Source organism: Hirundo rustica, chromosome 7, assembly GCF_015227805.2.
Source record: "Hirundo rustica isolate bHirRus1 chromosome 7, bHirRus1.pri.v3, whole genome shotgun sequence".
In the NCBI taxonomy this organism is placed as follows: domain Eukaryota; kingdom Metazoa; phylum Chordata; class Aves; order Passeriformes; family Hirundinidae; genus Hirundo; species Hirundo rustica.
The window spans coordinates 8,295,070-8,311,382 of NC_053456.1; the positions used below are offsets into that span (position 1 = coordinate 8,295,070).

Consider the following 16,313-nt stretch of genomic DNA (forward strand, 5'->3'; position numbering starts at 1 on the left):
CCCCACACGGACCGGCCGCGCCGCCGCCCCCGAGGCGGCCGCTGGGGCGGAGCGGCAGCGGCGGTGCCGCCCTCCCGCCCTCGCTGCCCGTGCCGGAGCCTCGCCGCGGTCCAGCGGCGCCTGCCTCCCTTCTCCAGCCGCCCGGGATGGGCGTGCGGAGCGGCGGGCGGGAGCCGCGGGCAGCGCCGGGGCGGCGGCACATGGCGGGCGGCCGCTGAGCGGAGGCGCGTCCCGGTGTGGGGCTGCCGCTCGCCGGCAGCGGGGCTGGGGACGGTGCCGGCGGCCTGGGAAGACGCGGCTGTGAGGGGTCGAGCCCTGGCCCCGGCCATGGCGGAGACCCTGAGCCCCTGCTCCCCACGGGGCCAGTGCCAGCCCAGCATGGGCGCCAACGCCTCGTCCGCCAACATGGACACCAACGCCTCCGCCTCGATGGTGGGCGGCAGCGCGTGGAGGGGCCGGGAGCCCTTCTCCGTCTTCACCGTCCTCATCCTGACCCTGCTGGTGCTTCTGACCGTGGCCACCTTCCTGTGGAACCTGCTGGTGCTGGCCACCATCCTGCGGGTGAAGGCCTTCCACCGGGTGCCCCACAACCTGGTGGCCTCCACGGCGGTGTCGGACGTGCTGGTGGCGGCCCTGGTGATGCCGCTGAGCCTGGTGAAGGAGCTGTCGGCCGGGCGGCGGTGGCGGCTGGGCCGGGAGCTGTGCCTCGTGTGGGTGTGCTTCGACGTGCTGTGCTGCACGGCCAGCATCTGGAACGTGACGGCCATCGCCCTGGACCGCTACTGGTCCCTCACCCGGCAGCTGCAGTACACGCTGCTCGCCCGCCGCCGCATCTCCAACGTCATGATCGCTCTCACCTGGCTGCTCTCCGCCGCCATCTCCCTCGCCCCGCTCCTGGGCTGGGGGGAGACCTACAGCCCCGAGCAGGAGCGCTGCCAGCTCAGCCAGGACCCGTCCTACACCATCGTCTCCACGGGCGGGGCGTTCTACCTGCCCCTCTGCGTGGTGCTCTTCGTCTACTGGAAGATCTACAAGGCGTCCAAGTTCCACATGTGGGGCCGCAGGAGGAACGCCGTGGTGCCCCTGCCCGAGGCTGCCCAGGTAAGGCTGGGCGAGGGCAGGGAGCCGCTGCTGCTCCCCCGGCACTGCCGGCCTGCTGCTCGTCGGGTCCTCACCCCTGCCGTGGTGGGTTCGGCTCAGCGGGAGGGCTGAGAGGTGCCCTGGGGCTCCTGTGTGAGTTTAACTTTGGACTTGGGCAGTAATTAGGCAGTCAAAAGACGCAGCTCCTGGAGAAGAGCTGTATTCTCGTTTTTCCCTTGTGTGTTGTAAGAGTAGGAGGCAGGTGCATTCACTGCCGGTCGTGAGAGACTTGAAAATTGTCTTTATGTTCTGAATTTGGCGTTCCTTGGGGTGTTTTTCCCTCTTTATGTTTTTTATAGCGTTGATGGGGTAAAAAAAGACAGATCCCGAGGTTCTGTACCAAGATAAATGCACATTTATGTACCAGCACAGACTTTGTGTGTCTGAATAGATTCTGATAAGTAAATTATGCACTATATACAATATATATATAGAGAGAGAGAGAGAGAGATAGATAGATGTGCTTGGCGTATGTTACCTTGAATACTGCTCACTGCATAGTGTTGAAGCAATGAGCAATCCTTTCTGGTTTAAAATTACCTGCTGGCTTCAAAACCATGTTCTCCTTATCCCAAAGATTGTAATCCTGCAGTGCCCTAGCCGTGTGGGAGGTCTCATTCATTTTGGGGATGACAGGAAAGCGGTGTCCCTTCAGAAGGGTTGGGGTTGTGCTCCATAAATCAGGCTCTCTGCATCTCACCCATGCTGCTGTCACCCGTCCCATGCCTCCACCGTGCTTGGCTGTGCTCTCTGTAAACTTTCCCTGCTTTCTGTCACATATCCTTACTCTCACTCCTACAAGTCTCTATGTTTTTGTGATTGTGTGTTGCACTTCCTAAGCCCAGTCCCTTGCCAGTAGCCAAAGATGAGCTGTGTGGGTGTTAGAGATGCCTACAGAGAACATTTCTGTTCCATTGGGGCTAATCTGGCAGAGCCTCATTCCCCTGCAAAATCCTATCTTTGATTTGAAGTCAAGGAAGCTCATTTTTATGGTCACAAGTAAAAGTCTTGTCGGTTTGTCCCCAGATCTGCAAGAGATAACAGCACTGGCAATTACGTGTGGTGAGACTCAGAGATTTGGGTCATAATGTCTTGAAGAGGCTTTTAATATATATTCATTTATGAAAGTGTCTTCTATGAAAAAGAAAAAAAAAATGGTAAGAAAAGTTGAGAATTGTCTCCTCTAGTGGCATTTTTTCCCCTGTGATCTTCAGCCCCTAGTCTGCACCAAATTTCTTTGAAATTGTTTTAAGTATGATGTAAGTATTGCTTGGAGTTCGTGTCTGATCTCTTCAAGCACAAAAGCCAGCTGATTCTTTGTGGTGGTTTTGCACTCTTACCTTTTACATGCACACATACCCATACAGGACTAGTTGTTTGGAATCTGAAATTCCTGGAAGCAGAATGAGCTGAGGCATTGCTGCTCATGCCAGTGGAGACACACATCACATGACAGTCTTAGCAAGACAGAGTCTGGCTGCAGATTGTCACAGTTCTGTCTGCAGGAGGCCCTGCGTGGGCCAGCATAGCTGCCAGGTTAAGTGCTGTTTGCTGATGCAGCCTCCGGGGGCTGCTTTAGGCTGCTCTGACAAAAGGGCTCAGCCAGAGTGAGCTGAACACCTGTTCTGGAGGGGTTATTGCAATAGCAGCAAATGCTCAAGCCTTTGCTTGATTAGGTCTTCTTTCTTATATTGGTGTGCTTGACATATTAACTGCTCCTAACAGGGATTCTTGAATCTGCATTTGGTGTGTAGTAGCAGCTTCCTCCATTGTCCCAACAGCTCCTTTTGCTGACTTAAATTAAAAGACTTCTGTGATTCAGATGCAAACTTTACTCCTCAGCTGAAGGAAGAGCTGATGCTGCACACTTGTGCATTAAATGAACTCATGGATGAAGCGAGCTGGCATTCAGGATGCATTTCTTGTTTTCTTTCTAAATTAAGATACTGAGATTTACTCACCAAGTGTTATCGTGATCCTTTTTAAGCTTGTGATAGTAGGATCCATCACATCCACAGGAAGAGTAGTAGTTCCCCAGTGAATGCTGGAGGGGAATCTTCACACACATCACTACTGTTCTTTGGCAAAACCCTGTTGTTTTCTTTAACATGCAAACATGAAGGTAACATTGCCAAGCTTTGCTTCTCCACACGCTGGGCTGATCAGGCTGTCAGCATCAGCTCTGTCCTCTCTGATGGGGCAAATTCTGTTCTGCTTCTCGTGGTTTGCACATCAGCTCATTCTAATTTTCCCTTTCTCTCTCCCTTAATGTCTCTCCTCCCTCTACTTTCTTCCATCTCTTCCTTCTCAGAAATGCTCGCCTCTCATGCTCACCCTGGCAACATTTTCCTTCTGTCACTGTGACTCTGGATGTGAATTCCCCTCTGCCTCTGTGTCAGTTCTCACTCCAGGTGACCTGCACCAGCGGATCTGAGAAATCTTAGCGAGGCTTTCTTGGCAAACGATGCCAAAGGCTAGCAGTGCTCCCCAGTCTGGAGGTGAGCAATAACAGCAGTGATCCCTGCTGGGAGAAATGTCTGTGTTGCACTCAGGAATGAGCTGTCAGGTAGGGCTGGATTAGAGCAGCACGGCAGGGCTGCAGCTCACAGCCTGAGGTACAACCAGCTGGTTAATTCTGGCAAGTGTAAAGACAGGAAAAGTTCATAGCACTCAGATGCCAGTAGGGGTGCCTTGGAAAAACCAACGCACAAAGTAGAGCAGTGAGGGTGGTACCTTGATGTTTGTCAGCCAACAGAGTCAGGAGCCAAAGTGCAGGTTGCCCCTGTGTGTATATATATATATATATATATATATATTAAAAAAAAAAATATGCTCTGGGTTTCTTTTTTCACAGAGAACAGACATTTCTTTGAAACTGGGCATACATACCTTATGTTCCTACACTCTAAGAGAGAGCTGCAGAACAGAATAGTTTCAGAATAACTATTTTGAGTCATTCTTTGGTTAAAATTTTGTGGGTTTGAAAAATACTTTTCAAAGCCTTTGAAAAAATTTGGGTGAGGGAGATGGACATGAAACAGCTGAGATGCTTCAGGTTTTAATGAGAGCTTGGGGTTTTTTTGCTTTCCTTTGAAATAATTGCCGAATTTGGATGCTAAATTAAGCTGGTACTTTTATAATTGTTTGTTTGCCAGTATGAAACTCCCTAAAAAGTGAATGCTGCAGGCAACACTGACGTGGGTGACCCTCATTAAAAATCTAGTGACATACCATCACTGACAGAGAGCTATGCTCTGTCACACCTTCTTGACAGCAGGCAATAATTCTCTCTCTAAAGAGTCCAATTGAAATAAATGAGACTGCTTGAAAAACAGCAGATACTGTTGGATAGTGCCCTTTTAAATCAATGAAATCCCTTGTAGCATAGGGATCGCCCAGCAAAACCAAGGGTGTCATGATCTGAACATTTGCGTTACTTACATGGAGAAATTGCAAAATCGGGTTTAAATTTCCATATGAGGAGCTAAAAATCAATTTCTGTTGATGATTGGTGGAGGATTTGTTGATTTTTGTTTGTTTTTTTTTTCTTTCCTCCTTCTTAAAGTACTTACATAGTATATAAAAACATTAGGCATGATCCAAAACTTAGAGATTTGTGAGAGTCCTTCCCACTTCGGATAACATCAGGCCCCAGAGCTCCAGAGGTGCTCTGTTGTTCTGCAGCTTGGCCTATTCAGCTTCTCCAACTCACTTAACCAGTCAGGACAATGTGGGAGAAAAAACAGATTCTTCTTTTCTGATGGGGTCATGGGCCTTTTATTTCCTATTTCTGCCTCTGTACAAGTAGAAGAGATGGGTCAGGGAACAAAGTTCAACCAGAGTTGCCAGAAATGTCCGGAAAGGAGTGAGGCAGGAAGCAAAATGGAGTGGGTAGTGATTTCTTGGGAGAAATACAGAGTTAGTCCTGTTTACAGCAGAAGAAAATCCTGTGAGAGAAGGTGGGTGTTCTTGTCAAATGAACCGTTTGTCATACCGGTGGAGTATCCAAGGGAGTGTAGACATTTCTGTGTTTTGATCCTCTGTTGTGCATTTAGTTTCTTGTGTTCTAGTTCAAAGAACAAAAAGTGTGCCAGGGCTGCACTGAGACAGCAATGACCTCTGCCGAACCACACTGTGATAGGCAAAGCTCTGAATTTGTGGTACCAAGCCAGATTTGATTGATGTTCATCATCTTTACTGTTGTTTTGTGATTGCAGACCCTGCAGGTGCAGGACAAACACACACACAGCACCTGCCACGAAGGAGCAGTAATAACAATTGTTAAAGCTGTAAGGAACATTTTAAATCAAGGGATTTTGTCAGAAGCTCCTTGGTGGCACGTTTTCTATGATGTTCTAGGAACACAGGAAGTGGGAACATACAGCTCTGGGAACATGTAGCCGTTTAGGAGCAGTAATTTACTGGGGATAGACGAACAAGAGAAGGGGCATTGAACTGTAATTGCTGATCAAAGTACAGAAGAATAAATTCTGGAACTAAAACCAAACTCCTTTGTGACTGTAGAAGGATTTGTACTTGAGCTCATTTCCTTCATTTACTCTATTATTCTCACAGAAGGGCACTCATCTCTGAACTTCTCACTGCCCGTTGTCCTGGAAATAGCAGTTTTCATGAGTTCAGAACCAAATTCTGGCCTCAGAGTAGCAGTCCTTTCATACCAGCTATTTCCCCAGTGCTCCTGATTTGCAGCTCCTGGAGCAATACGTGGGCAGATGGAAGGAAATCTGTGCCCGAGGCAGAGTGTGCTGCTGGACACTGAGTGAGAACAGTGTGCAACGCTGCAGAGATGGCTCCAGCATAACCCAAGGCATCTCCATGGACTGCTCTAATTTACAGTCTGTGACCATCTTCTGTCACAGCCTGCTCGCTAGTGCTCATCAGTAAGCCCAGAATGGGGGCAAAGGTTCCATACTTGTCCTTTTTTCTGTGTGGTACATGGATAAAAGTCAGCTGTTGTGACTTATATTGGAAACTGGAGTCATGCAAAACCTCTGGGACTGGCACTGGGAACTGCAGATTTGGTATAGTTAGAGCTGCATCTAGTTCTAGCAAGTAATTTACAAAATGTACCATGATCTATTTTCACTTGCTGTTTTGTATTCAGAGGCCTGACCTAACAACCAGTGGAATTTGTAAAAACTCCTCTGACTTCAGCAAGAGCTTGACCAGGCTGTAAATGCAGGCTTCACTGTGGAAAACACCTGAAGGAAGATACCTGAGGACTGAGCTATCTTCTAGCAAAGGAAATGAAATAACTTTTTCTTACAATATGTAATTAAGTGATAAAAGGGTCACTGCTAATAAATCCTGCAGTCAGAAGTAGTGAGAAGGCTGTGATTTGATGGTGGCACACAGCAAGCTCCATCTTTTGAGCAAGAGCTGAAGGTTGAATGCAGTACCAAACTGTGCCTGATGCTTATGACAATGTCCTTTGTATGGCTGTTCCCAAGAGGCACTTACGTAACTGTTCCTCTGGGCTAAGACATCATCTTTCATGGCTGCTTGTCACAGATTTGTCCTTGTGTCATGCATTCATCCCTTTTTGCAGAGTATGATTAAGGATGCGCAGAGCGAGTCCTTCTGCTGACAAATGGTGTGATCCTTGCTACCTGAGGGGTGTCCCATTTTAATTGTCAGAACAGATGTGATTTCCGTTTTCCTCCATTATCTGCCTGCACCCATAATCTGCTGCTCTTGTGTTCTGCAGCCCTGTCTCGTGTCTGAGGGTGCAGACAGGGATATCCATCCTGAAGAGTGATTGTTCAGCCACTGCCAGTGCTTCATTGTCTGAATTGCTGTGCTCATCCTGAGTAGAGGCCCTCCATCTATTACAGAGGTAGCACATGCATGTGGAATATGTAGCTAATTTAACAATGACCCATATTTGGAGTGCTGTCAAAGGCTTGCAGTGCCTGTGAATTATCACAACTTTATGGCCTTAAACTGTTGATTTTATTGCACTCTCTCTATAACTGTAGCGCCTAGAAGAACTTTAATATCACAGACTCTTCAATCTTCAGATTAAAATCACTAGGGAGTGTCTTCATCTGGTCTGACTCAAAGCACACAAATAATTTCTGCCCAGAAGCTGTTTGCCCCAGAGCACTGTGCTGTACTCAGTGCAGAGATGAATTTCTTGCCCTTAGTGAGAGGAGACAAGAAGCACTGTCCACAGCCTGAAGCAGTTGATTTTTTTTCCTCTCTTGTATAACTTCTGCTGAAGCCAGAGTTTGAACTGAAGGCCAGTTGAAATTGTGTTTTTTCTGGCAATGGAGTACTTTTTGAGAAAGTACAGAATCACAGAATGGTTAGACTTGGAAGGAACCTCTGGAGATCATCTAGTCCAAGATGAAGCTGCTGAAGCAGTTCACTCAGAGCAGGTCTAAAGGCCATATAGCAGCATGAGTCTGGTGCAGGGATAGGCAGCAGACACAGGCCTTTTTTAGCCTGCCTTAACAACCTGATTTCCCCCTAGGTATGAAGACTTCCAATAAAATAAACTGGAAAAGAATCTCACAATACACATGGCACCAGGTACTCTTTATTTAGTTCTGTTTGTCAGTTACACTTGGCAGTTTTTCCAGTGTAATGAGAAGCCGGGTAACTTTGGCACTCTGGGGCTTTTTTTTTAGCATGGAAGGGATGGAGTTCAGGCGTTCTGTGGTAGGTGCACAGATGTTGTGCTGTCATTTAAAAGTAATACTTCACTCAAATAAACTGTCTTGGTAAGAAACTGTGTTTGCTTTTGTTTGAGGTGAAGGAAGCTTCGCAGGAACCACAGATGGTGTTTACAGCTCGTCGTGCAGCTATCACTTTCCAGACAGATGGAGAAACATGGAGAGAACAGAAAGAGAAAAAGGCAGCTCTGATGGTTGGCATCTTAATAGGAGTTTTTGTACTGTGCTGGATCCCTTTCTTCATCACCGAATTAATAAGTCCCCTCTGTTCCTGCAACATCCCACCCATCTGGAAAAGCATCTTTCTGTGGCTTGGCTACTCAAATTCTTTCTTTAATCCTCTCATATACACAGCATTTAACAAAAATTACAACAATGCCTTCAAGAACCTTTTTGTAAAGCAAAGATAAAAGGGGACGCAGAGGAGAAAATTATTATTGCATAATTGAGAGATTTCTTGAGGGAAACATGCCTGTGATACGTACAGTTTTCATGCACAAGAGCTACTTGACGGGACTTGGGAGCAGTGCAAAAGAAGATGGAAGATGTCTGGATCTAAACCTACTGAGAGTTTACAGTTCCCCCTTAGAAATACATCTGTGCTATGCCAGGGTTTGGCAAAGAAGGTGGAAGCAGGGAATGCCTCCTGTCCTCTCTTCAAATCCTCACAGGCTGAGGTCTGCCAGCGAAGCTCTGCGCGTGTCCGGTGCCACGGCTGTCACACCCCACGGGCCGATCCCACCCAACCGGGGCTGTGCTGGAGCTCTCCTCATTAGCAAAGGCACCCCTGGGAGCTGCTAACTGAGCAATACTGACATGTTTGTGATCTGGGCAGCATGCTGGCTTCGGGTTTGGGATTTATCTGGAAGGGAATAAGCTTGCTGCAGTCAATCAGTCTTTGAGTTGATATGAGATAGTGTTGAGGGGCTGTGTGCTCTGCAAGCAGCAGGCCTTCATGGGCAGACTTGGTCAAACAGGGCTCAGCTGTGTCACCTAGGGTTAAGTGAAACTTAAGAGGCAAGTACAGAATTATTCAGAGCCCCTGAGAATGTGTCCTCACTGCTTCCACAGGAGGATCCATTGAGGATTTTTCACTTGTGTTGTCCTGTCACTCTGCCAGGCTCAGACTCTCCCTGTCTTATGAAACCCAGGTGAGCTCAAGATAGACGCCAACACTTCCAAGCAAATGGAGACTGTGTGCATGTACCATAAACCTGAGCAGGCATCTGTGTTACAGACACCAAACAGGATGTTCAGTCACACCAGGTGTGCTGGCTGCAACGTGTGGCTGCGTGGCAGTTGTAGATGAGTGCCTGCACTATGTCTGGGACCCTTGCACCATTAATGTGCTCATCACCCAGCCTGGCTGAAGTCCACGATTTGTCAGCTGGCATCAACTTCCTCCTACTGTAACAAAGGTGTTGACGCCATCAACAGGTCTAAGTGACTCCCCAAAACTCAAAGGGGTTCAAACTCAAGCCTTACGTAGTTTTCCCAAGATCTGACAAAAACCCCTGACCTGAATATATATAATATATATACATAAATAATCTATTTCCTCACATACTGCCAGTCCATCTTGCTCCATATTTGTTTCTCTGGTGGGTTTTATTTCCTCCCCTGCTCTGAGTGGGAGAGCTGACAGCATCCCTGAGTATTTCTAGCATGGCAGCTTTTACTGACACAGTCCCAGAAGGCTTAAGGGAGCTTGGCTGCATGTCAGGAGCACAGTGTATGGTGAGGTCAGGCACTGCTGAACCTCACACCTGCAGTGCTGTGACAGTCCAGTGTGACCTGCTGTGCCTGCAGCCACAGCCACCTGTGAGTCTTGCATTCCTGCAGAGGATGCTTCTCTCAATTTCAGTGGGAATTCAGAAGGTTTAATAACCTAGAATTTCAAAGAGTTGTTAGATAGTGACTCAGACTTAAATGCCAATTTAAATAACGTTCCCTTGTGACTCCCAACTTGCCTGCATATGGAATCACTACCATTCAAACCAGGCGTAATTAAACCAGAAGGAAGGCACATATGTAAGAGACTGAATGTTACTAAAACCTTCAGCCTCATTCAGAACCACTGACAAATTTTTCAAGTCAATCAAATATTTTCATGTCACTGCTCTAAAACCTGAGCTGCTGTTGAAAAGCCTATAAATCTTCTGCATGTAGAACTCCTGAAGTTTCTAATAATCATGTTTTGGACAAATTTTACTGCCTGTATTCCCTCAGCCTGGCAAGCCAAGTCATTGCTATGACACAAATCCAATGCCAACCCTGGGGCCCTGGCCCATCCCAGTCTGGCTGCAGGAGCTGCAGTGACATCCAGCTGCACATTCCAACTGACTGGAGCAGCAACTGGCTCCAGTTCCAGAACCCTTCCCTGAAGCAACACAGGCTGTGAAGGCACCTTCTGCCATGGCTTGGCCTCTGGAACTTGGGAGACCACCACAGAGCTGCAAGGCCCCTGTGCAGTTCCTGCAGTTGCACAGGTGCAGGGCATTGCTGCAGATGCTGACCCACAGCAGAGTGCCTTCAGCAAGCGGGAGAGCTTGCAGGGCACTGACACAGTTCTCCTCCTCCTCAAGGATGAATTTAGCTCCCTCAGGAGGCGAGGCTGGGCCTCTGGGATTTTGCTGTGAGAAGTTCTGAAGATAAGCAGCCAGTGCTCTGCCCACCCGAGTGTCTGTGCCAGCAGCGAGTGTCACAGCGACAGGCTCACACCAGCCTCCCTACGTACCCAGAGGCGAGAGGCAGGCACAGCTTTCATTTCATCACAGCAGCTTTAGAAAGCCCTTAAAATCGACTTCCCACACTGGCTCTAAATGCAGACTGCATTTAGAAGAGCAGCAGCTCAAATTCGGGATTTAAAATTCTGTTTTTCAATCACAGCTTACTGTGGGGCAAAGAAAATACATTATTGATGGTTGTTGCCTAACCTGCTGGATGCTCCCATATGAACTAAGCTAAATGACACAATATCCTGACTATCCAAACAGAAAAAAAAACCAACAAAATCAGGTATTCTAAAGGCACATCATTTGGCACAGCTTAGATGTTGGGTCATTTATTTCCCCAACAGAAGCTGCCGGTTTGGAATACACCAATCACCTCTGCTTGTAAACAGTGGACTACTAGTTTTAAACTTTATTTCCTGACACTGAAGTTGCTCTTAGAAAAACTTACTAAAGCCTATTGCTCAGCAGAAGGGCAGTGTTGCATCCTGCAGCAGCTGGGCTGGGGGAGCCCAGAATGTGCGAAATGAAAGGGCTTTGGAAGATGAGTGTGAGCAGACAATGCTAATAATCCTAATAAAAAAATTAAGTTTTGCTGCAAGTCCTGTAAATGTTACTTTACAAGCCTGGTGACACCAAATGAAGTCAGGACAAGACCTTTCTCTTTCAACAAGGAAACGCAGCAATACTGAGGAAAAATTCTATGTCTAAGTTCCTCACTTGCAACCAGCTGAGATGGAGAATTGAAGCAGATTCTCCTTGCTGTTGTTTCCTCCCCAGGAATGAGGAGAAATGGCACCCAACACATTGAGCCTGTGCCAGAAACAAGGAACAGCTGATGGAACTGCTTTCACACCCCTCACCAACCTTTCTTCTTTTCACATGGGCCTCACACCAAAGGTAGTGGCCACCTGCCCTGGGCTCCATCTACTGCAGACAGTCACTTACCTTATGGACTATGATTTATCCTTTGTGAGCAACAACTGCATCTTCACAAGCATCAAATTTATATCTTAATCAAAATCACAAGCTCCTAGACAGGGCATTGATCTCACATTTTTATATTCCTTGTGGAATTTTCCAGGTTACTGTGTCTGTAGCAGGTAAGCATAAATTTCAACATTATACTGAACAAATAATCACATTATTTATTCTACATCCAAGTTCATTATTTACCCTACCTAGAAAATTTTGCTTGATGCTAAAAAGCAATTGTGATTAAAATGATAAATGCCAAATTGAAATGCCCATTCAGGTGAGTTATTTAGAGTTGCAAGGTACACAAACACATCACAGCTGGAATTCCCAAGCAGGTCCCCTTGGTGCCAAAGCTGAGCTACTCAATTTACAAACTAGAAAGAGCCTTACAGTTTTTACAGAGGGCAAAGTTTGTAGACAGAAATAATTCCTCCTAATACGAAGGCTGACTACAGAAAGTCTGCAAGCACCACTCAGTGCAGGTTTCCTTCTTTGAAGGAATGCTGAATGTAAATTTTTCCTTCTTTGAAGGGACTTGGAATCTGATTTTGCCTTTGTTACTTTGGGCAGACTGACTTTTTGAAGAGATACAAGAGGAGCAGCCCAGATCCATTCCCTCATTAACCAGTGTGGGGGAGCAAGGTTCCAGCAGTTTTCTTTCTGTTTGTGCTGAAGGAACAGGATATCACAAAAACAGTGACTCATTTGACTATGGACACGACTCACCTTTTAATGCACTTGTAATTCAAGAGCCTGGGAAAGCTTCTAAGACAAGTTCCACCTTAAAAACACGATAGCAGAATGTCACTGGGTTCCAAACATTCTTTATTTTATAGTCGCTGCCATAGAAAGTAATCGAACAGCACTGTCATCAGTGTCAGTGGGAAAAAGGAACATGGGTTTTCTTCTCCTGAAGATGTCACGTACATTAAGAAGTCAGTCCAAAATCCTGGTGTTAAGTACAAAAAGCAACTGTTTGAATTATAAAAGACTGTATATACAGATATAAAAATGTTTCAGAAAGTGTCCCACAAAGTTTCTGAACTTTCAAGAGCAAATCTTCAGCAGGGTAAGTAGTTTGTTGTCTTCAAAGGTGAGCATCAATTCATTAGAGCAGAATGTTTCAGTCTTTATCTTCCTATATTACAGGTGACAGACTTTGATTTTCATCCCAGCCAGGGATAACATGGTGATCCTAGTATTAAGGTGTTTTTTTCCTGGAGCTATTAATTTAACAAGCACACTCTCTATATATAAAAATGAAATTTCAAAGAAATTTATACAACAGCTAGAATTTATAAAAATATAGATCTATAATTTTACACCAGGAATTATCCAAGGTAAGTTTTCCTTTTCTTAGCCATTAGAAATTAATTGTTATCCTTTGGAATCCTATCTATGGCTAGAGTGTAAACTAAAATAACGTGAAGTTATTGGCTGGTAAAGCGAGTTTGAAGAATCTCATTATGTGGGGGTTTTTTGGGCCAAAATTAACAAACTACTGCATTCTGCAGTGCTCATCCTGTGTGGTGGTGGACATACTACACAGTACATGTAAAACTTATTCCAGAATGTTCACCTAATTCAGTGTTAAAACCCAAATAAAAAACATTCCCACTTTCCTTACTGTAGGAAAAAACCCCAAACCCAAATAAATAAAATTAGACAGTATTTCTATTTTGCTGTACTGTGTTAACTCTTTGCTGTGTAGTGGAGGCAATAACGAATAATACAGCCATGTGATGAATGTAAACTGAACACATACTGGAAAAACCAGACTTTTGCGGCTGTGTATATATATATATTTTATATATATCTATATATATACATCTACATTGCAGTTATAACTGTCACCTTACAAAAGAGATTCAATGGACTGAACAATCTTCTATAAATCTCCCCAGCTGGAGTTGTTCAGGAAGAGCTGGCTTTCAGCTTGGACAGAAGTATTTCATTCTTACGGCATTCCTGTTAACAGAGCAAACACGTAAGGAGGAATTGTTCTCAGCTCTGCTACCTGTGTCTCCACAGCAACAGAACCAAACCCTTTCTTTCATTTTGAAACATCTCCATAATCCAAAGTAGCCTGGAGTGAGTGATGGGTTGAAGATAATTCTGATTCATCCACAATGTTATTCCATTGGCAGTATTCATTAAACTTCATGACATGCATGCCAGAAAGAATGCTGCTTGACCACCCATCTAAAGTTGTTACAGGGAGCTAAAGCAAATTCAGCTTTTTACTTATAAATAGAACAAATCTGAAATGGAGATGACTTTTAGGTGATCTGGAACTTCGCAGGACAGTTTGCAAGAGAGTCAGTGCTCAGGGAAGAACTGTTGGTCAGGAAATGTATTTGCATTAAGTATACCTGTGTTCAGTACCACAACCGTGACTTTTTATTTTTAGGGGTAGCAGAGTTGAGCAGAAATTCCCTCACATGGCAATGGAAGAAAAATAGGTAAAAAAACCTAAAAATAAATCTACCTAAATTCTGCAAGTAGGATGTAAAATTCTGTATGTCAGAAAAGTAGCTGAACAGCCCCTGTCATTCTGCCAGAGTACACTGTCTGAAACAGGAAGGAACTGTCTCAGAACAAAGCAGGAAAAATTGCACAAAGATGTTTTTCCTCGAACATATGAAGCCAAATGACAATTTTGCCTGCAGCATTCCTTTTCATTCATTCATTCTCATGGAGACAGCAAGTAACAAAAGCCCACGATGATTAAAAGCTTGGGAAAGGCTAAGTCAATGAAGTGTTAAACAGTGCTTTCACAGTCATTAGGCAACAAGGCTGGTTCCTGGAGATCAACGACCAAGACCCTGCATTTTCTCCTTATTCACACACATTTCCATACTCCTCTTTGCTCCAATATCTAACTGCTCACAGATCTTCAAGAGATTCCACCTGAAAACCTAAATGCACTGCTTTCTTGGTAACCTCTCCCTGTGACATGGAGAGGTGCCAATCTAGCAGAGAAAAACTCCCAGAATCAAATTCAGAGTCCAAGATTCACATGGAGAAAATGACCAAGAAACATCATGAACATGGTGTGATAAGCCTCATCAGGAAATCTTGTGCAGTTATTAATGCACAAGTCACGTACACAACAGTTGAACATAGCAAAAGTGTTCTTACCTCTTTAAATTCTTTCACTGTTTTGAAGTAAAGCCTCTGTTTCTCTAGAAGCTCTAAGTATTCATCGTTCAACTGGTCTCTTCTCATTTTGTTTTCTTGCTTCTTCTTTTCCATCTGTTGGTATGCAGGAAGGGTAAGAGATCATATGTATGGGATACACATGGACATACTGCATAAGGAACTACAACACACAAGGGGAGACAGATACTTCATAAATGATACCCGTGTCTCGTGCTTGAAATGCAATGAACGTTTAGATCAGCTCGTAAAAATTAAAAGCCTTATGCTGAAGTCTCAGTGGCAGTGGCACTGTAGGTGCAACTGGGATAAGGGCACATGATGGTTGGGAGGTGCTGCTGACCTCTCTTCAGCAGCAGAAAGCTTCAGTCAGCTCCCAGAGTCTGCAAAACTGTGCCTGAGGTGCAGGTCTGACTGCACCCACACAGTCCAAATTGGAAGAGTTCTCACTGATTTCAGTGGCATTCAGCTGTCTCAGGCATTTAAATCACTACACTGCCAGTAATGAAGTTGAGGGGTATAAGATTCCTGTCAGGACAGAGGTGTTCTAACACCTCTGTCATACTCTTCATTTACATTTAGTAGTGAGAAGCTTCTGAGGGATGTGAAAAGAAATAAAACATGTTACTTGCTTGCCTAATTTGCACCTCATGTAATGGATCTTTCTATGCACAATTATTATCCAAGAGGTTTTGCTGAGATCATTCTGCGGTTCTAGCAAGGAAAGCGAGAGGAGCCAGACCTTCATTCGGTTCTGTTTGATGCCTTCTACAATCTGCTCCATCTGCCGCAGAAACTGCTCCCGAGACCCGGACGATGCCATGGCTCTGGAAAGAGAACGGAACACCTGGCAGGGATGTGGGACACCGTGTCTCAGCTGCAGCTGTCTTGCACATCTGCCCATGTCCAAAGTTCTCACTGCTTAGTGCTCTGGGTAAAAATTCATCCTTTTAATCGCTGGTACCACTGACAGTGCAGCTCTGCAGCTGGTGTGAGCTACCAAAGAGCCTGTCCGAAGTGTTCTCCCTGAGAGCTCAAGACTGTTCCTTGCTCTCATGTGCTCTACAGAAATCAGCTGCTAATAACTAAACAAAAACATAATTCAAGAAAAGCTGTTGTGAATAGTAAGAAGGTGAATAGAGGTCTAGGAGAACAGCAAATGTACAAAATAATTTCACGCTGTAATAGGGAAAGCCTAGAAGTCATTTTAGGCCTTAAAATTGTTAGAGAAAAATAAACACTGGGTGATTCACAGATTGATATTTGACCATGAACTTCCAAAGCAACCACAATTTTACCTAGGCTCCACACTCCATACAGAGATAATTTATAATAAACATATCTGAAATATGTCCCAGTCTAATGTTTTGTACATAATGTAATAACCACAACTCCACAAAAAGGAGGAAAAGATTTAAATTAATTCCAGGAAAATTATGACTGAATTTCCACATCTAAAGCGTTAGATATCAAAAACATATGTTTGCTATAAAAGTTACTTAATTCCAAGTCTGTGATTCCCCAAACTGGCTTAAACAGAGTTAATAAACTATTCTGTATATTCTATATATTCTGTATATTCTATATATTCTATATAATAAACTAT

At 45.1% G+C, this 16,313-nt stretch overlaps 2 protein-coding genes across 6 annotated transcripts in view; one reads left to right on the plus strand and one right to left on the minus strand.

The window, feature by feature from the left end:
* The first annotated feature begins 326 nt into the window (after positions 1–326).
* Positions 327–16,254, plus strand: LOC120754933 (5-hydroxytryptamine receptor 5B-like). Of its 4 annotated transcripts, none has more exons than XR_009208026.1 (3): positions 327–1,101; positions 7,916–11,673; positions 15,395–16,254. XR_009208026.1 is itself a non-coding variant. In XM_040069236.2 (2 exons), the coding sequence occupies exons 1-2, from the start codon at positions 328–330 to the stop codon at positions 8,246–8,248; spliced, it is 1,107 nt and encodes a 368-aa protein (XP_039925170.1). In that variant the 5' UTR covers position 327; the 3' UTR covers positions 8,249–11,741. The 4 variants fall into 4 exon arrangements, 1 of the variants encoding a protein (XP_039925170.1); XR_009208025.1 differs by lacking the exon at positions 15,395–16,254 and adding an exon at positions 12,119–12,362; XR_009208027.1 differs by lacking the exon at positions 15,395–16,254 and adding an exon at positions 12,119–12,362 and having other exon boundaries at positions 7,922–11,673.
* The window catches only part of CCDC93 (coiled-coil domain containing 93), a 34,963-nt gene continuing 31,006 nt past the window's right edge, over positions 12,357–16,313 (minus strand). For both annotated transcript variants that reach the window (XM_040069235.1, XM_058421295.1), the window contains exons 21-23: positions 15,450–15,534; positions 14,690–14,803; positions 12,357–13,516 (exon numbers count right to left, since the gene is read on the minus strand). In XM_040069235.1, the coding sequence (XP_039925169.1) occupies positions 13,463–13,516; positions 14,690–14,803; positions 15,450–15,534 (253 nt within the window). In that variant the 3' untranslated portion in view covers positions 12,357–13,462. The remainder of the gene's footprint in view (positions 13,517–14,689; positions 14,804–15,449; positions 15,535–16,313) is intronic.

Bases quoted from the DNA above. Each gene is read 5' to 3' on its own strand.
- LOC120754933 (XM_040069236.2), top strand. From the start codon at position 328: ATGGCGGAGACCCTGAGCCCCTGCTCCCCACGGGGCCAGTGCCAGCCC. The intron at 1,102-7,915 runs GTAAGGCTGGGC...CTTTTGTTTGAG, and splicing joins CCCTGCCCGAGGCTGCCCAG to GTGAAGGAAGCTTCGCAGGA.